This window comes from Grampus griseus (assembly GCF_964374135.1).
Source record: "Grampus griseus genome assembly, chromosome: 4".
Taxonomy (NCBI): Eukaryota; Metazoa; Chordata; class Mammalia; order Artiodactyla; family Delphinidae; genus Grampus; species Grampus griseus.
The window spans coordinates 34,012,047-34,033,940 of record NC_138997.1 but is presented as its reverse complement, the minus strand read 5'-3'; the positions used below and the strand labels follow the sequence as shown (position 1 = coordinate 34,033,940).

The 21,894-nt window shown below is 35.6% G+C and overlaps 1 protein-coding gene across 1 annotated transcript in view; it reads left to right on the top strand.

The window, feature by feature from the left end:
• TLL1 (tolloid like 1) overlaps positions 1-3,451 on the top strand; it is a gene marked incomplete at both ends in the record, with an annotated part of 248,343 nt that extends 244,892 nt beyond the window's left edge. The window contains 2 exons of the mRNA XM_082653600.1: positions 1,927-2,177; positions 3,317-3,451. Of these exons, the coding sequence (XP_082509726.1) occupies positions 1,927-2,177; positions 3,317-3,451 (386 nt within the window). The remainder of the gene's footprint in view (positions 1-1,926; positions 2,178-3,316) is intronic.
• Positions 3,452-21,894: the final 18,443 nt, after the last annotated feature.

The following is a 21,894-nucleotide window of genomic DNA, read 5'->3' as shown; positions in this document are numbered from 1 at the left end:
CACTCTTCATCTAGACCCTATCATTTGAGTATATGTATGATCCCCAATTTAGGAATGAAGTGGGGAACAAAATCCCACAGCTGATGAAGCATAGAGCTCAGATTTGTACCTAGGCCAGTTAGCTGTGGAGTTCTGTCACACGGAGAGGACAATAATTCTTGGAATTACTGGAATAAGAGAAGCACCGTGGTGGGAAAGGAAGGATGCTTGCCTTCCAGTCTGTGACACTTAAGAGATGATTCCCAAGACTGATCAGTTTTACATCTTTCCAGAGTGGTTCTAAGCACATGTGTTTCTTCACATGTTTACATTTGTAATTGTGGCACCTACATCAATAGATTGTGCAAGACACCCCACCTACCATCTGGAAGACAAAGGGACATCATTTAACATGATGGGGAAGCCATTCTCATGATTGAAACCCTAGTTGGAAGTTCTTTCATAAGTTAGTCGCACAAAGGTCTCTGAATGTGCAGTTGTCTGTGAAAATGCCCATAGTTTTGGTTGAGCCTACTTGTATTCAGACACATCTAGATGGGGTTCCATCCTGGGAATTCAGAAATATTTTGTTACTTAAAATCACCAAACCACAATGTAGGTAAATTATATACAAATCTGAAAAATCTAAGAATTTTAGCTGTCCTAATTCACTTTCACTGGGTCCTGCCAAGGACAATCTGGTCACAGATGACCACACCAGGGTTACAATTGTGTTTTGATAACCAGAGGCTTAGCTGTCCAAATCTTTCCACATTGGATTTTTGTTTTTGTTCCCTCCCAACTCATATCAGTTTTCTTGGGACTTTCCTGGTTTTAGTACTGAAATTACTGTTTCCCAGGAACCTCTCAGTCATTGGCAAATAAGGGCAGAAAGAAACTCTACTTTCTCCTGACACTTTTCATATCCCTTTCTTTTTTTTCCCTACCCCCAGCCATATGTTTGTATATGTACTTGGTTGGAGGAGACATTGTAGACTTCCTCTACAATTTATTCTCTAGTCATTGTAAAATCTGGGGGCTCAGACTACAAAGAGTTCCTGAGAAAATTTTGAAAATTTGTATTCTCTAAATTACACTAACTGTAAACCTTATGCAGGCTTATATATTTCTTTGGTATATTTACCTCTAATTACAAAAGTAGTAACTGGTAAAGCCTATATTTATTAATATCTCTCTGAAAAAGCCATAAAAAGAGCATTTTAAATTCCTTTATTTGTTAAAATCACAAAATATAACTGACAAGGTGCTGGAACTACAAAAATAACTACAATTAATGATGTGTGTATGCTTTTCCCAACCAAGTTAGATAAATATTTCTACCTAAGTAAAGTAATACTGGTCTGTATATTCTATGCAGAGAGTTCTATATGACACATATACACATACACGAGTTTTATATATTTTGCTGATCTTTAAGTTATTTCTTATTCCTTTGGATTCTGGGTTCTTAAATTATTAAGATTAAACTCAAATTAAGACACTGACCTTTTTTCCATGAAAACAGTTATTTAAGACTGAAAACAACATGAGATATAACAATAAAAAAATGCATTGAGAGTTACTATATGGCAGGTACTGTTTTAAGTGATTTTCATGTGTTAATCAAATCCTCAAAACCCACTAAGATTGGTACTATTATTATCATCTGCACTTTACTCTTGACCACTTTACCCTATGGATAAGAGAAGTGATGTCACTTATCCAAAGTCACTGAGCTAGTAGGTATGGAGCTGAAATTCCAACCCAACAGTCTCTTTAGGGCCTATAGCAGTACTCACTATGCCATCTGAATCTTCAAATATAGGGAACATAACTGATGGTGGAAATGAATACAGAAGTTAGAGAGTGGTTAGACTATATTAAAAGACAAATTTGAATTGTTAAACCTCATTGAGCTCACTTATTTCATTTTTCTTTCCTGGGCAGAGTGTGGTGGCAGACTGAAAGTGGAATCAAAACCCAGAGATCTGTACTCACATGCTCAGTTTGGTGATAACAACTATCCAGGACAAGTTGACTGTGAATGGCTGTTAGTGTCAGAACGGGGCTCTCGACTCGAGTTATCCTTCCAGATTTTTGAAGTGGAAGAAGAAGCCGACTGTGGCTATGACTATCTTGAGCTCTTTGACGGTCTCGATTCAACAGCGGTGGGGCTTGGTCGATTCTGTGGATCAGGGGTAAATACAGTACGAGCAGGATACCATAGACATGATAAAAATGCCTATAAATTGGTGATTGATATGTGTAACATATGCAAATCAGCAGTGCTTTTACAAAATGGCTTGACAAGTTATAACATGCCTCTTCTTCCCTTACTTCTCCATCTCTAATGAATTTGCTCAATAGTATTGAACAAGACAGATGAATTCAATAGCTATAATTTCTTGTTACTGTCCACATCCTTTTTCGATTCATGTTTTTATTGTGCAATAAATATTTAAATGTTTAATTATCTAAAAGAAATATGCCTAAATACACACTTTTGACAATTTTGTAAGCTTCATAAATTAAAGCATAAAGCAAAAAGAATATGCACATCATTGGCATTCCTCTCTCAACAATATATTTGATAAGTGACAGTATCTACCATTGGTGTGGGGGTTTAGCTGGTACTATTGAATGTTGCTCCATTGCAGTGGGCACAGGATGGAGTACAAAACATAGGTCAGAGGTTGTCAACATGAGAAATAAGAAACAGGAAAGCTTAAGGTTTTCTCAATGCTTTTCCCCCACGATTCACTGCATTAATATCAAATGTTCATCTGAATACATACTTTGTTCTGAAGATATTAGTCCCATTTTTCAAATGTCTACCAGTGACCATTTCTTAAATAATATTGAACTCCTGTCCAAATAGCTACTGAAATGAAACAAAAATTATTCTTGGTACTTAGATTATTAAAGCAAGAAGGAATGGACGATTTGGATTCTGGAAGTGGCTCTGCCTCAGAGCACCTTCTGAAATAGATTTAATGTCCCTTTATCCTTTGTGAACCTCACTTTAATTACTTGTAAATCAAAGGAAATTGGCTTAAAATTTTGGGAAAAAACACCAAGTTTCAGAACTTGGAAGTAAACTTAATTATGTTCAAAGCTCAGCTATATCACTGATCAGGCTTGTGATATTGAGCATGTCATCTGTTCTCTGAAACTCAAGTTTTCTCATCTGTAAAATAAAGTCACTCTTATCCACTTTTCAATGTTGTTGGGAGGTTTAAATTATATACCAAAAAAATTCCCAAACATGAATTACATTGAAGAAAAAATAATTCATTCTTGTTGTTTGTTTATTTGTTTTGTTTGTTTTTGTCTTCAGCCACCAGAAGAGACCTATTCAATTGGTGATACAGTTTTAATTCATTTTCACACTGATGACACAATCAGCAAGAAAGGATTTCATATAAGATACAAAAGCATCAGATATCCAGATACCACGCATACCAAAAATTAACACCATAACCTCCATCAAAACATAAAGGAATGGGCATAATGGAAAGAAGATGTATTTCTTTTTTAAATGAAGATTTTAGCACAAAGTTTTATATAATGAGTTTGAGCAGAAGAAAACTGCAAGACCAGAATTATCTTTGTACTAAAAGAGAAGTTTCCAGCTAACCCTGATCAACATTACCAGGATATCTGAACTTCATTCTTGACAGTATAAATATAAATAAAGTTGGTGAAAGGGCATCTCATGCTTCAAAGAAGACTTTACAATCCTTTGTTCACAGCTCACCATAGCTGCTTCACAATTCAGACAGTCCCATTCAGGGTCTGTGACCCTGCAGAGTGTCCGTTTTGACAATTTTTCAATATATGGGAAAAGTAAAATGACCTTGCAGGTCATAAACTGGAATACCCTCTCCTTGTATCTTAGGATAATTGCTTTGACTTTGGATCTTGAAGACAGTGTAAACCAGACCCATATAAGTTGTTGTGAAGTGGGAGTCTCTTGAGGGTGGTTTATACTTTAAATGTGGGTATGACCAATGCTTGGAAACTGGAATATTTCAGCTTCATTATTTTCACTTGCAGGCTAAATTTACCTCTTTGAAACAAATGATCTCGAGACCACTTCCTTTTTGTGACATTCTGACAAGTTTGAAATGTCAATACTATCTATCATTGCAGTTAACTCTAGATATCATTTATTTAAGTGCTGGAAAATGCCCAGTTGATTGGTAAACTCAGTTCTTTCAGTGAAAGTTCTGTCTTTTCATACCAAATTCAAGAAGACTTGTGATGTCTTATGAACTTGATGAGACAACTCCCAACAGGTGTGAACAGGATTCTTCTAAGCGACTGCCTGGATGGTTCATACTCAAGTTCCACTGCTGCTATTGTCTTTCTTTTGTTGTTGATCTGTTGTAGTTAATGTTGATGTTGTCATGGTTAATGTATTTTTTTTTAATGAAATGAAATGAAGTGGAAGTAGGCCTTGTTAGAATTGAAAGATCTCTTTCTTTCTCTTCCTAGAAATCAGTTTTTTTAAATGCAATGTTGAAAAAAAAAACGATTTGTTTCTGAAAGACTTTCCATGGTGCTATTCCATAAACATTTTTTTAAACAAAATTTTTGACCTTTGAGCCAACCACCTGTAGACTATGAATGTCTCTGTCTGGCTGGTAGCACTTGAAGACTAAAGACTTAATGTATCAAGAGTATATCATTGCAAGGGCAACACTTGTCCTGTGGAACAACTGCTTATATTGCCTTAGAATTCTTTCACATGATCGAGCAGATCCTCCTAAGAGACACAACTTTTGAAAAGTTGAACATAATAGTGTATGTTAATTAGCATTTCTATGAGGAAAATCCATTTCTGTGACTGAGAGCATTGGATATAAGTATGGTGACCTGCTTTTACGGTAGAAAATGAATTTTCTGCTTTAAAGGCAGGTTTTTAAAAAAATATTAATGTATGTATATGTGAGGTTGTCTGAATGAGTGGAGTTACAAGGAGGTGAAAAGTAGTGGGTGGTTGAAAAGTTTAAATTTATGTGCCAATTTCTACTAAAATCCTAAAGTAGCACCTTTCATAGGACGTTTCATGGACAAATAATGGGAACTTCTAATTATTATCAACCCCATTTTAAAAAGGCTCCTTCCTTCAGAGAAACTCTATTTTCATATTTTTTGATATTGATATAGATTGCTATATGAAGTAGCTTTTGTTCTGTTACCTGTCCATGAACATTCAACATTTAATAAAATTGAGAATTTTTCTTCATTTTACAAAATTAAACTATACACACAGATTTAGCTTATTTGTTTTTTTTTTTTTGTCATTGTTGCCTTGGAAATCTTTTCTTGCATATGAATTTTATTATGTAAATACATTTTTAAAACCAATCTTTTGATCTTACTGAATGTTACTTTGGAAATGTATAACTAACGCCTGCAATATAATGAGCTTTTTAGTGGAGCTGATTTATTCCAGTAACTCTTCTATATTTTTTTTTACGAATCTCCAGTTAGCCAAAATATTGGGAATGGGAATTAGAGGAGAAAAAAAACATTAACACCTAATATACTACACTGTGCCCAGCCCAGTACTAGGCACATACACTAGCTCTTTTTAACCTTTATGCCACCCTTTGAGAACTGTGGTGATGTTCTCATTTTGTGGTTTAGGAACTGAGGCTCAAAGAAGGCATATAATGTTCCCAGGGTCACAGTGTAAAGTCAGATGTTAAAGCCCAGATTGTTTGATATAAAAATCTGTGTTTGTTCTACAAAATGTAGTAGAATCAATCTTGACCTATATAAATAGTAGATATATTTTATGATGAAACTTCTCCACATAAAGTCAATTTTAGAGGTGAATTACAGTAAAACTTTCAGGATAAGCATTGTTCCTTTCAGTAATAGCATGACAATTCAAATATCAACTGTAGATATCTTTAAGAACCATAGATAGTACTAGAAATGTGAAAAACAAAAAAACTACTATATAGTTTGGAGTTAGTAACTATGGGCCTTTTGTTAAAATAAATATATTAAATTATTTTATCTGGTGTAGTAGGAGAAATGTAGTGTTCTACTTTAAGAAATATTGTTAATATTCTGACTGACATCTTATTAGGCCACAATGAGCTGCCTTTGACACAACTGAGAAATAAAGTATTTAGAAGGCACACCACAGAGATGTTGTCATAACTTAGGTCTTCAATGGGAACATTAATTTTTTATTGTACCTTATGTCAGATATCAGCTCACTGAATATTATTTTTATATTAATTTGACTTTGGCTTAAGTGTGTTGTTAAATTCAAACACAAACAGCTTCGTTGTGATTGTGTTAATAATTGTTAATTACTGTTCTAGGCATTTTATTAGTTTTGTAAATTTATTTTCAACCTCTACTCTCTATCTGCCAAAGTTCTAACTCCTATACAATCCTCACTAACTATACATAGAAAAAAACTGCTCCCACTTTATATGATTTTACTAAATTATTTTTAAATTCAATTTTGAATATTAATCTAGTTTGTTTAGGAAATCTTGACAACTGAACAAAACAACATTTTTAAATAAATATATGAGAAACAGCAATTCTATTTCCAAAGTCTCCAAATGTCCCCTGCCTGTGTTGGCTGAATTTTTGCTATCTTGGATTAATTTTAGTATACCACAGTTATCAGATTCAAATTCTGTTCAATTTTGTTTTTAAATGTCTTAGTCTCTTTTGTTTGGTTTCTATTACTATATTTTTGATAGTAAGCCTCAGATAATGAAATTTTATTCTCACATATAGAAAATCTCTAAAGGCATCTAATTACTCTTCACAAGGCTAAAATTTTTTTAAAAGAAATATTAAATTACATATTTCTTTAGATTTAGTAAACTATAGCAATGTGTGACATTAAAAATAACTTTTCTTAAAGCAATTAACAAAATGTTTGGAAATTTTATTTAACAATAATTTTATTTAGCAAGAATATTTTGGATAAAGGAAAACCTTAATACCACTTATTAAATCCTGCATGGGAGGAAGAAAACAGGAAAAATAATTACCATATAAAGATCTATAACTTGAGCTGCAGTGATGACTTCTGTTTTACTAGAAAAAATATGTAATATGAGCTTATCAAAAAGAAAGAAAAGATGGTCTATGGATGCATTTTTACATCAATGCATAATAAATGGTTACCAATGAACATTTAACTTTTAGTCTTTTAGTGCTATTGTTATAAAATTGAGAAATTTTGTCATTAGCTTAGGAAATGATGGAAAGGTTGGCTCTTATACAATGCGAAATATTATTATTAGTCTCCAAACTTTCTTTTGACATGTACTTTTTAAATTGTTCAGCTTTCAACCTACCTACATTTCATTCCCCACCAGTGTACTCAAACTGAATTCAGGCTTACCATGTAATTCTAGTCAATACCATGACACCTACTTGGTGCAGAGGTCAACACAAGGTGATTCCAAACAGTGTATAGGGCCCTGAGCATGTCTCATATATATAATCTCCCTCTCGTCCAATATTTTGAATACAAATTCAGTGCAATAAATCTCAACTTCTAACTTTAGAAGACTTGTAGGTAAACTATTACTTGGGTTAAAGCCTATAAAAAGAGAAGACCTAAGCACCAACCTGTAGTATAAGACATGTGGATAGAAGGCCCTGGCAGCTGGGTCTTCTCCTGCATTTGCTGCCAGAGCAGAGGTGGTTGAAGTGGCAGGGAGAGGTCCATTTCAAGGAATGCCCTTAAAATTATTTAAACAGGAGAACACCCAGAAAGGACAAATAAAGTGAAAGGATTATAGATAATAAGGCTTGAATATGTAAATCTATCCTAAAGCATTATTTAATGGACATTCCGTAGAGAGGTATAATTAAAAATTAAATTTCAGAAAAATTTTCCACAGAGATGTAATAAATTTGTTAAAGTCATTTTTACACCATTGTACATCTATTAGTTATGTTTGAATTTTATGGAAATAGAGTCTTTTGTATTAATTTTTGTCATTTTTAAGCCAAAAGACATAGACATTTATTTATTCAACAAATATTTGCTTAATTCCTATAATATGCTAAGCACTATGTTAAATATTAAGAATTTAATGAGACTTTAAAAAGAAAAACAATCACAATCTTTTCTTTCTTGAAAGTTAAATTCTAGTTGAAGAGATAAATATTAATATTAATTAAAAGCAAATCACAAAAACACATAATTGCAATATAAAACATGCATGTGCAGAATTCCCTGGAAGTTCAGTGGTTAGGATTCCATGCTTCCACTTCAGGGGGCACAGGTTCGATCCCTTATCAGGGAAATAAGATCCCACGTGCCGCTGTGGTGCAGCCAAAAAAAAAAAAATGCATGTGCATTTTACTACCATTTGGGGGGCACTCTTCCAAACAGCATGGTTTGGATTTTGAGACAAGTATTAACATAAGCATCCTTTCCTTATTCTTGATTTTCCACTATCTTCTTACTTACATTTGTGCTTTCTAAAATTTCAACTTTTGTGTAAAATAACTTATTTTTGCATCAATCACATATTTTCAGCTTATAAATGAAATTATTTATTCTCATGATGAGCAATGAGAGTGGGATAACATATCAAAATTCTGATATTTATTTATGTAATTATTTAATAAACAAAACTAAACAATGTAATTTTATAAAAAGCACTACCTATGGAGGTAGCCAAGATGGAGAATCCTGACTTCACCTCCTCCCATGGACACATCAAAATTACAACTACTCACAGAGCAACTCTCTATGAGAACAACCTGAAAACTAGTAGAAAAGATTTTCCACAAAGACATAAGGAGGAAACCACAACGAGAAGGGTTGGAGGGGTAGAGACAAGACATAGTCAGACCCACAACCCACCAGTCAGCAAAACACAAAAGTATAGAATATCACAATTGTAGATGTCGTCCTCAAAGAGCAAGGAGTCCAAGCCCCACATCAGGCTACCCCACCTGGGGGTTGTGTGCCAGGAAGATGAGCCCCCAGATTATCTGTTTTTGAAAATCAATGGGGCTTGTGTGCAGGAGAGCCAGAGGGACATAGGAAACAGAGCTCCACTCTTAAAGGGCACACACAAAATCTCACAGGCTATGAGACCCAGTGCAGAGGCAGTAGTTTGAAAGAAGCCTTGGTCAGACCCATTTCCTGATCTTGGATAGCTTCCCAGAGGGGTAGGAGGCAAATGGAACTCCCGCTCATGATATAGGCACTAGCAGCAGATATTATTGTCAGCTCATTCCAATGGAAAAACATTGGCACTGGCAAGCACAATTTTGGAATCCTCCTTCTAGCTTATTAGGGCCATGGACCCAGCCCTGCTCACCAACAAGACCCACCCTACCCCCAGATCACACACAGATTATCATATTAAAATATCATATTAAAATAATCATATATATGGGGTTATATATGACCTCATGATAACCACATCCAAATTATAATAGGTACACATGCAAAAAAGTGAAGAGAATCCAAACATAATGCTAAATAAAAATTGTCCTCAAATCACAAGGGAAGAGAGCAAAAGAAGAAGAAAGGAACAAATAAAAATCAGAAAAACAGCCTGAAAACAATTAGCAAGATGACAACAAGTACATATCTATAATTAATTACTTTAAATGTAAATGGACAAAATGCTCCAGTCAAAAGATATAGAGTGGCTGAATGGATTTTTTAAAAGATCCATATATATGCTGCCTATAAGATACTCACTTCAGATTTAAAAACACACACAGACTGAAAGTGAGGGGATGGAAATAGGTATTCCATGAAAACGGAAATGAAAGGAAGCTGGGGTGGCAATATTTATATTAGACAAAATAGACTTTAAAACAAAGACTATAATAGGAGACAAAGAAAGACAGTTCCTAAGAATCAGGGATCAATTCAACCAGAAGACATAACAATTGTATATTTATATGCACCAAACATAGGAGCACCTAAACACATAAAGCAAATATTAACAAACATAAAGAAAGAAATTGACAGTAACACAATAATAGCAGGGGACTTTAAGACATCACTTACATCAATGGACGGATAATTCAGACAAAAAATAAGGTAACACTGAGCTTAAATGACACATTAGATCAGATGGAATTAACAAACATACACAGAACATTCTTACTAAAAGCAGCAGAATACACATTCTTTTAAAGTGCACTTGGAACGTTCTCCAGGATAGATCACATGCTAAGCCTCCAAAAAAATCTCAGTAATTTGAAGAAGATTGAAATCTTATTAAACATCTTTTCCAAACACAACAATATGAGACTAGAAGTAAACTACTAGAGAAAAACTGAAAAAAAAAAATGGAAACACGTGGAGGCTAAACAATAAGCTACTAACAACAAATGAGTCAATGAAGAAATAAAAAAGGAAATAAAAAATACCTAGAAATAAATTAAAATGGCAACATTGCAAACCAAATCTATTGGATGCAACACAAGCAGTTATGAAAAGGAAGTTTATAGCAATACAAGCTTACTTCAGGAAACAAGAAATATCTCAAATAAACACAAGCTAACCTTACACCTAAAGGAACTAGAGAAACAACAAGCAAAATCTAAAGTTAGTAGAAGAAAATAAATCATAAAGATCACAGAATAAATAAATGAAATGGAGACCAAAAAAATAGAAAAGATCAATGAAAGTAAGAGCTGGTTCTCTGAAAAGTTTTTAAAAATTTAGAAACCTTTACCCAAACTCATCAAGGAAGAAAGAGAGAGGGACCAAATAAATAAAATCAGAAATGAAAGATGATAAGTTACAACCAACACCACAAACATACAAATTATCGTAAGAGATTACTACAATTATATGCCAACAAAACAATCAAACTAGAAGAATCATACAGATTCCCAATACTGAATCAGGAAGAAACAGAAAATATGAACAGACCAATTACTAGTAATGAAATTGAACCAGTAATTAAAAATCTCCCAAGAAGCAGAAGTCCAGGACTAGACAGCTTTACAAGTGAAGTCTACCAAACATTTAAAGAAGAGGTAACACTTAACCTTCTCAAACTAATCCAAAATATTGGAGAGGAAGGAATATTTCTGAACTAATTCTACAAGGCCAACATCAGCCTGATACCAAAACCAGACAAAATTACATCACACACACAAAAAAATTTATAAGCCAATATCAGTGAAGAATATAGATGCAAAAATCCTTAATAAATATCAACATCTAAATTGAACAATATATTAAACACCATAATTAAGTGGGATTTCTACCAGGAATGCAAGAATGGTTCAATATCCACAAATCAATCAATGTGATACATCACATTAACAAAATGAAGAATAAAAGCCGTATGGTCAGGACTTCCTTGGTGGTCCAGTGATTAAGACTCTGCACTCCCAATGCAGAGGGCCTGGGTTCAATCCCTGGTCAGGGAACTAAATCCCATGTGCTGCAACTAAGAGCCTGCATGCCACAACAAAAAGATCCCACATCCTCAACTAAAGATCCTGCATGCTGCAACGAAGACCCTGCATGCCACAATTAAGACCTGGCACGACCAAATAAGTAAATAAATAAATATGCTTTCAAAAAAACATATGATCATCTCAATAGATGTAGGAAAAGCTTTTGATAAAACTCAACATCCATTTATGATAAAAGTTTTCCAGAAAGTGGACATAGAGAGTACATATCTCAACATAATAAGGGCAATATATGACAAAACCAAGCTGAATTCATACTCAGTGGTGAAAAATGGAAAGAATTTTCTCTAAGATCAGGGACAAGACAAGGATGCCCACTCTCACCATTTTTATTCGAGATAGTATTGGAAGTCCTAGCCACAGCAATGAGACAAAAAGAAATAAAAAGAATCTGAATAGGAAAAGAAGTTAAACTGTCACTGTTTAGAAATGACATAATACTATATACAGAAAATCCTAAAGAGGCTACCAAAAACGTTTTAGAACTCATGAATTCAGTAAAGTTGCAGGAAACAAAATTAATATATAGAAATCTGTATACACTGACAACAAATTATCAGAAAGAGGAATTAAGAGAACAATGTCATTTACATTTGCACCAAAAAGAATGAAATACATAGGAATGACTCTAACCAAGAAGGTAAAAGACCTGTACTTGAAAAATTATGAGACACTGAGAAAAAAATTGAAGATGACACTAACAAATTGAATAATATACAGTGCTTATTGATTGAAATAATTAATACTGTTAAAATGACCATACTCCCCAAGACAATCTATAGATTCAATGCAATCCCTAAGACAATACCAAAGACTTTTTTCACAGAGCTAGGACAAAGAATTCTAAAATTTGTATGGAAACACAAGACTCCATATAGACAATGGAACCTTGAGAAAGGAGAACAAAGCTGGAGGTATCACACACCCTGATTTCAAACCATACTCAAAACTATAGTATTCAAAATCGTATGGGGTTAGCACAGAAACAGTCACATTGATCAGTGGAATAGATGCCCTGAAATAAACCCAAACTTATATGATCAAATAATCTATGACAAAGGAGGCAGAAATATACAATGGGGAATAGACAGATTCTTCAATAAGTGGTGCTGGGAAAACTGAACAGCTACATGTAAAAGAATGTTACTAGAAAAATTTCTCACTCCATATACTAAATAAACTTAAAATAGATTAAAGACTTACATGTAAGACCTGAAACCATAAAACTGTTAAGAGAAATCATAGGCAGTATGCTCTTTGACATCAGTCTTAGCAATATTTTTTTTTGATATGTCTCCTCAGGCAAGGGAAATAAAAGCAAAATAATCAAATAAGACCACATCAAACTAAAAAACTTTTGCACAGTGACAGAAACTATCAACAAAATGAAAAGACAACCTACTGAATAAGAGAAGATATTTGAAAGCAATATATATGATAAGGGGTTATTACCACAAATATACAAAGAACTCATACAACCCAACATCAAAAAAAAAAATCAACCCAAATTTAAAAATGGTCAGAGGCATGAATAGACATTTTTCCAAAGAAGACATACAGATGACCAAAAGGCACATGAAAAGATGCTCAGTATCACTCATCATCAGGGAAATGCAAATCAAAACCATAATGAGATATCACTTCACACCTGTCAGATTGTCTATTATCAGTAAGTCAATAAATAACAAATGTTGGCAAGGATGTGGAGAAAAGGGAAACTGCACTGTGGGTGTGAGGGTAAATTGGTCCAGCCACTCTGGAAAACAGTATGGAGATTCCTCAAGAAATTAAAAATAAAACTACCATACAATTCAGCAATTCCACTTTTGGGTATTCATACAAATAAAACAAAAACACTAACTCAAAATGATATATGCACCCCTATGTTCATTGCAGCATTAATTATAATAGAAAGACATAGAAGCAACCTAAGTGTTCATCAACACATGAATGGGTTAAGAAGGTGTGATGCATATATATAAAATGCAATATTATTCATTCATAAAAATGAATGTAACCTTGCTATGTGCAAAAACATGATGAACCTAGAGGGCAAGAAATAAGTAGTCAGACAGAGAATAACAAATGTCATATAATTATACTTATATGTGGAATCTAAAAATAAAATAAAATAAATAAACAAAACAAAACATAAACTGACTCACAGATACAGAGAATAAACTGGTGGTTGCCAGAGGGGAGGTGGGTATGGGCATGAGTGAAATAGGTGAGGGAAATTAAGAGCTACAGGTTTCCAGTTATAAAATAAATAAGCCATGGAGATGTAATGTTCAGCATGGGAATATATTCAACAATATTGTAACAAACTTGCATGGTGACAGATGAAAATTAGACTTATCCTTGTCTTCATTTTGTAATGTATAAAATATTAAATCACTATGTTGTACACCTAAAACTAATATAATATTGTAAGTCAATTATACCTCAATAAAAATATTTAGTAAAAACGTTAAAAACAAGTTTTAAATGGATTCTTAAATAAAATAACATAACTGATGTATATTTATATACTTTATTAATTCAGAGTCAGTACCTATAGAGAGCACAATAAGTATGTTATTCCAATTTTGCAGATGAGGATCATGAATATATAATAAATTTAAAATTTTATAAGATTATATGATGTCTACAATAAAATATATTTGAAAAAGAGTTGATATATACACTAAATTTTAAATTGTAATTTGACATCCATGAAGATAACACTTTTATTTCTAATTTATTTATTTATTAATTTTTTTGTCCAAATTATTATCTTTCATTTTTCTAACATCTTTATTGGAGTATAATTGCTTTACAATGGTGTGTTAGTTTCTGCTTTATAAGAAAGTGAATCAGTTATACATATACATATGTGCCCAAATCTCTTCCCTCTTGCATCTCCCTCCCTCCCACCCTCCCTATCCCAGCCGTCTACGTGGTCACAAAGCATCGAGCTGATCTCCCTGTGCTATGCAGCTGCTTCCCACTAGCTATGTATTTTACATTTGGTAGTGTATATATGTCCATGCCACTCTCTCTATTTGTCACAGCTCACCTTCCCCCTCCCCATATCCTGAAGTCCATTCTCTAGTAAGTCTGTGTCTTTATTCCTGTCTTACCCCTAGGTCTTCATGACATATTTTTTCTTAGATTCCATATATATGTGTTAGCATACGGTATTTGTCTTTCTCTTTCTGACTTACTTCACTCTGTATGACAAACTCTAGGTCCATCCACCTCACTACAAATAACTCAATTTCTTTTCTTTTTATGGCTGAGTAATATTCCATTATATATATATGTGCCATATCTTCTTTATCCACTCATCCGATGATGGACACTTAGGTTGCTAAAACCTATTGTCTATTGTAAATAGAGCTGCAATGAACATTTTGGTACATGACTCTTTTTGAATTATGGTTTTCTCAGGGTATATGCCTAGTAGTGGGATTGCTGGATTGTATGGTAGTTCAATTTGTAGTGTTTTAATGAACCTCCATACTGTTCTCCATAGTGGCTGTACAATTCACATTCCCACCAGCAGTGCAAGAGTGTTCCCTTTTCTCCACACCCTCTCCAGCATTTATTTTTTCTAGATTTTTTAATGATGGCCATTCTGACTGGTGTGAGATGATATCTCATTGTAGTTTGGATTTGCATTTCTCTAATGATTAATGATGTGGAGCATTCTTTCATGTGTTTGTTGGCAATCTGTATATCTTCTTTAAAGAAATGGCTGCTTAGGTCTTGTGCCCAGTTTTGGATTGGGTTTTTTGTTTTTTTGTTATTGAGCTGCATGATCTTCTTGTAAATCTTGAAGATTAACCTTTGTCAGCTGCTTCATTTGTAAATACTTTCTCCCATTCTGAGGGTTTTCTTTTGGTCTTGTTTATGGTTTCCTTTGCTACGCAAAAGCTTTGAAGTTTCATTAGGTCTCATTTGTTTATTTTTGCTTTTATTTCCATTTCTCTAGGAGGTGGGTCAAAAAGGATCTGGCTGTGATTTATGTCATAGAGTTTTCTGCCTATGTTTTCCTCTAAGAGTTTGATAGTTTCTGGCCTTACATTTAGGTCTTTAATCTACTTTGGGCTTATTTTTGTGTATGGTGTTAGGGAGTGATCTAATCTCATACTTTTACATGTACCTGTCCAGTTTTCCCAGAACCACTTATTGAAGAGGCTGTCTTTTCTCCACTGTATAATCTTGCCTCCTTTATCAATGATAAGGTGTCCATATGTGTGTGGGTTTATCTCTGGTCTTTCTATTCTGTTCCAGTGACCTATATTTCTGTTTTTGTGCCTGTACCATACTGTCTTGATTACTGTAGCTTTGTAGTATAGTCTGAAGTCAGGGAGCCTGATTCCTCCAGCTCCATTTTTCGTTCTCAAGATTGATTTGGCTCTTCAGGGTCTTTTGTGTTTCCACACAAATTGTGAAATTTTTTGCTATGGTTCTGTGAAAAATGCCAGTGGTAGTTTGATAGGGATTGCATTGAATCTGTAGATTGCTTTGGGTAGTAGAGTCATTTTTACAATGTTGATTCTTCCAATCCAAGAACATGGTATATCTCTCCATCTATTTGTATCATTTTTAATTTCTTTCATCAGTGTCTTATAATTTTCTGCATACAGATCTTTTGTCTCCTTAGGTAGATTTATTCCTAGATATTTTATTCTTTTTGTTGCAGTGGTAAATGGGAGTGTTTTCTTAATTTTGCTTTCAGATTTTTCATCCTTTGTGTATAGGAATGCCAGAGATTTCTGTGCATTAATTTTGTATCCTGCTACAAGGATACAAAAGAACCAAATTCATTGATTGGCCCTAAGAGTTTTCTGGTAGCATCTTTAGGATTCTTTATGTACAGTATCATGTAATCTGCAAACAGTGACAACTTTACTTCTCCTTTTCCGATTTGGATTCCTTTTATTTCCTTTTCTTCTCTGATTACTGTGGCTAAGCCTTCCAAAACTATGTTGAATAAGAGTGGTGAGAGTGGGCAACCTTGTCTTGTTCCTGATCTTAGTGAAAATGGTTTCAGTTTTACACCATTGAGGATGATGTTGGCTGTGGATTTATCATATATGGACTTGATTATGTTGACAAAAGTTCCCTCTATGCCTACTTCCTTCAGGGTTTTTCTCATATATAGGTGACGAATTTTGTTGAAAGTTTCCTCTGCATCTATTGAAATGATCATATGGTTTTTCTCCTTCAATTTGTTAATATGGTGTATCATGTTCATTGATTTGCGTATTGAAGAATCCTTGCATTCCTGGGATAATCCGCACTTGATTGTGTTGTATGATCCTTTTAATGTGCTGTTGGATTCTGTTTGCAAGTATTTTGTTGAGGATTTTTGCGTCTATGTTCATCAGTGATATTGGCCTGTAGTTTTCTTTCTTTGTAACATCGTTGTCTGGGGTTGGTATCAGGGTGATGGTGGACTTGTAGAATGAGTTTGGGAGTGTTCCTCCCTCTGCTATATATTAGAAGAGTTTGAGAAGGATAGGTGTTAGCTCTTCTCTAAATGTTTGATAGAATTTGCCTGTGAAGCCATCTGGTCCCGGGCTTTTGTTTGTTGGAAGGTTTTTAATCATGGTTTCAATTTCAGTGCTTGTGATGGGTCTGTTCATATTTTCTATTTCTTCCTGGTTCAGTCTCAGCAGGTTGTGCATTTCTAAGAATTTGTCCATTTCTTCCAGGTTATCCATTTTATTGGCATAGAGTTTCTTGTAGTAATCTTTCTTGATCTTTTGTATTTCTGCAGTGTCAGTTGTTACTTCTCCATTTCCATTTCTAATTCTATTGATTTGAGTCTTCTCTCTTTTTTTCCTGATGAGTCAGGCTAATGGTTTATCATTTTTGTTTATCTTCTCAAAGAACCAGCTTTTAGTTTTACTGATCTTTGCTATCATTTCCTTCAATTACTTTTCATTTATTTCTGATTTGATCTTTATGATTTCTTTCCTTCTGCCAAATTTGGGTTTTTTTGCTATTCTTTCTCTAATTGCTTTAGGTGCAGGGTTAGGTTGTTTATTCGAGATGTTTCCTGTTTCTTAAGGTAGGATTGTATGCTATAAACTTCTCTCTTAGAACTGCTTTTGCTGGATCCCATTGGTTTTGGGTGGACGTATCTCCATGTCATTTGTTTCTAAGTATTTTTTATTTCCTCTTTGATTTCTTCAGTGATCACTTGGTTATTATGTAGTGTATTGTTTAGCCTCTATGTGTTTGTAGTTTTTACAGATCTTTTCCTGTAATTGATATCTAGTCTCATAGCATTGTTGTCGGAAAAGATACTTGATACAATTTCAATATTCTTAAATTTATCAAGGCTTGATTTGTGATCCAAGATATGATCTATCGTGGAGAATGTTCCACAAGCACTTGAGAAAAATGTGTAATCTGTTGTTCTTGGATGGAATGTCCTATAAATATCAATTAAGTCCATCTTGTTTAATGTATCATTTAAAGCTTGTGTTTCCTTATTTATTTTCATTGTGGATGTCCTGTCCATTGGTGAAAGTCGGGTGTTAAGGTCCCATACTACGAAAGTGTTACTGTTGATTTTCCCTTTTATGGCTGTGTGTATTTGCCTTATGTATTGAGGCTTTCCTATGTTGGGTGCATAAATATTTACAATTGTTATATCTTCTTCTTGGATTGATCCTTTGATCATTATGTAGTGTCTTTCTTTGTCTCTTGTAATAGTCCTTATTTTAAAGTCTATTGTGTCTGATATGAGAATAGCTACTCAGGCTTCCTTTTGATTTCCATTTGCATGGAATATCTTTTTCCATCCCCTCACTTTCAGTCTGTATGTGTCCCTAGGTCTGAAGTGGGTCTCTTTTAGACAGCATATATATGGGTCTTGTTTTTGTATCCATTCAGCCAGTCTGTGTCTTTTTGTGGGAGTATTTAATCCATTTACATTTAAGGTAATTATCAATATGTATGTCCTATTCCCATTTTCTTGTTTTGGGTTTGTTATTGTAGGTCTTTTCCTTCTCTTGTGTTTCTTGCCTAGAGAAGTTCCTTTAGCGTTTGTTGTAAAGCTGGTTTGGTGTGGCTGAACTCTCTCAGCTTTTGCTTGTCTGTAAAGATTTTAATTTCTCCATCAAATCTGAAGGAGATCCTTGCTGGGTAGAGTAATCTTGGTTGAAGGATTTTCTCCTACATCACTTTAAATATGTCCTGCCACTCCCTTCTGACTTGCAGAGTTTCTGCTGAAAGATCAGCTGTTAACCTTATGGGAATTCCCTTGTGTGTTATTTGTTGTTTTTCCCTTGCTGCTTTTAATATGTTTTCTTTGTATTTAATTCTTGACAGTTTGATTAATATGTGTATTGGCATATTTCTCCTTGGATTTATCCTGTATGGGACTCTCTGTGCTTCCTGGACTTGATTAACTATTTCCTTTCCCATATTAGGGAAGTTTTCAACTATAATCTCTTCAAAGATATTCTCAGTCCCTTTCTTTTTCTCTTCTTCTTCTGGAACCCCTGTAATTCGAATGTTGGTGCGTTTAATGTTGTCCCAGAGGTCTCTGAGACTGTCCTCGTTTCTTTTCATTCTTTTTTCTTTATTCTGCTCTGCAGTAGTTATTTCCACTATTTTATCGTCCAGGTCACTTATCCGTTCTTCTGCCTCAGTTATTCTGCTATTGATCCCATCTAGAGTATTTTCAATTTCATTAATTGTGTTGTTTATCATTGTTTGTTTCATCTTTAGTTCTTCTAGTTCCTTGTTAAATGTTCCTTGCATTTTGTCTATTCTATTTCCAAGATTTTGGATCATCTTTACTCTCATTATTCTGAATTCTTTTTCAGGTATACTGCCTATTTCCTCTTCATTTGTTAGGTCTGGTGGGTTTTTATCTTGCTTCTTCATCTGCTGTGTGTTTTTCTGTCTTCTCATTTTGCTTATCTTACTGTGTTTGGGGTCTCCTTTTTGCAGGCTGCACGTTCGTATTTCTCATTGTTTTTGGTGTCTGTCCCTAGTGGCTAAGGTTGGTTCAGTGTGTTGTGTAGGTTTCCTGGTGGAGGGGACTAGTGCCTGTATTCTGGTGGATGAGGCTGGATCTTGTCTTTCTAGTGGGCAGGTCCACGTCTGGTGGTGTGTTTTGGGGTGTCTGTGAACTTATTATTATTTTAGGCAGCCTCTCTGCTAATGGGTGGGGTTGTGTTCCTGTTTTGCTAGTTGTTTGGCATAGGGTATCCAGCACTGTAGCTTGCTGGTCGTTGAGTGAAGCTGGGTGCTGGAGTTGAGATTGACATCTCTGGGAGATTTTCGCCATTTGATATTATGTGGAGCTGGGAGGTCGCCTGTGGACCAGTGTCCTGAAGTTGGCTTTCCCACCTCAGAGGCACAGCAGTGACTCCTGGATGCAGCACCAAGAGCCTTTCATCCACATGGCTCAGAATAAAAGGGAGAAAAAGTAGAAAGAAAGAATTAGTAGAAGTAGAAAGATAGAAAGGAAGGAGGGAGTGGGGAAGGGAGCGAGGGAATGAGGGAGGGAGAGAGGGAGGAATGAAGGAAGGAAGGAGGGAAGGAAGGAAAAAAGGAAGAAAGAAGATAAAGTAAAATAAAATAAGATAAAATATAATAAAATTATTAAAATAAAATAGTAATTATTAAGAGAAAAACAAAACAGAAAACAACAGATGGATAGAGCCCTAGGACAAATGATGGCAGCAAAGCTATACAGACAAAATCTCACATACAATCATACACATACACACTCACAAAAAGAGGAAAAGTGGAAAAAATCATAAATCTTGCTCTCAATGTCCACCTCCTCAATTTGTGATGATTTGTTGTCTAAAGGAGGGAAGGAAGGAAAGAAAGAACGAAGATAAAGTAAAATAAAATAAATTTATTAAAATAAAAAGTAATTATTAAGAAAAAGTTATAAAAAAAAAACTGACGGATAGAAGCCTCGGACAAATGGTGGAAGCAAAGCTATTCAGACAAAATCTCATACGGAAACATACACATACACACTCACAAAAAAAGGAAAAGGGGAAAAAATCATAAATCTTGCTCTCAAAGTCCACCTCCTTAATTTGCAATGATTCATTGTCTATTCATGTATTCCACAGATGCAGGGTACATCAAATTGATTGTGGAGCTTTAATCTGCTGCTTCTGAGGCTGCTGGGAGAGATTTCCCTTTCTCTTCTTTGTTCTCACAGATCTCAGGGGCTCTGCTTTGTGTTTGGCCCTGCCTTTGCATGTAGGTCACCGGAGGGCAACTGTTCTTCACTCAGACAGGACAGGGTTGAAGGAGCAGCTGCTTCGGGGACTCCGGCTCACTCAGGTTGGAGGGAGGGAGGGGCACGGAGTGCGGGGTGAGCCTGCGGTGGCAGAGGCCGGCGTGCCGTTGCACCAACCTGAGGCCTGCTGTGCGTTCTCCCAGGGAAGTTGTCCTTGGATCCCGGGACCTGGCAGTGGCGGGCTGCACAGGCTCCCCGGAAGGGAGGTGTGGATAGTGACCTGTGCTAGCACACAGGTTTCTTGGTGGCAGCAGCAGCAGCCTTAGCGTCTCATGCCCGTCTCTGGGTTCTGCGTTTTTATCTGCGGCTCACGCCCTTCTCTGGAGCTCCTTTAAGCAGCGCTCTTAATCCCCTCTCCTCGCACATCAGGAAACAAAGAGGGAAGAAAAAGTCTCTTGCCTCTTCGGCAGCTCCAGACCTTTTCCCAGACTACCTCCTGGCTAGCCGTTGTGCACTATCCCCTTCAGGCTGTGTTCACGCAGCCAACCCCAGTCCTCTCCGTGAGCTCCCACTGAAGCCCAAGCCTCAGCTCGCAGCCCCACCCGCCCCGGCGGGTGAGAAGACAAGCCTCTCGGGCTGGTGAGTGCTGGTAGGCATCGATCCTCTGTGCGGGAATCTCTCCGCTTTGCCCTCCGCACCCTGTTGCTGTGCTCTCCTCTGCGGCTCCATAGCTCCCCCCTCCGCCACTCGCAGTCTCCACCAGTGAAGTGGCTTCCTTGTGTGTGGAAACCTTTCCTCCTTCACGGCTCCCTCCCACTGGTGCAGGTCCCGTTCCTATTCTTTTGTCTCTGTTTTTTCTTTTTTCTTTTGCCCTACCCAAGTACGTGAGGAGTTTCTTGCCTTTTGGGAGGTCTTAGGTCTTCTGCCAGCGTTCAGTAGGTGTTCTGTAGGAGTTGTTCCACGTGTAGATGTGTTTTTGGTGTATCTGTGGGGAGGTAGGTGATCTCTGCGTCTTACTCTTCCTCCATCTTCCCCTCCGACTATTATCTTATTTATCACTGTTTGTGTGCTCTTTAGTTCTTCTAGGTCCTTTTTAAAGGTTTCTTGTATTTCTCCATTCTATTTCCAAGATTTTGGATCATCTTTTCTGCCATTGCTCTGAATTCTTTTTCAGGTAGACTGCCTATCTCCTCTTCATTTGTTTGGTCTTGTGAGATTTTACCTTGCTCCTT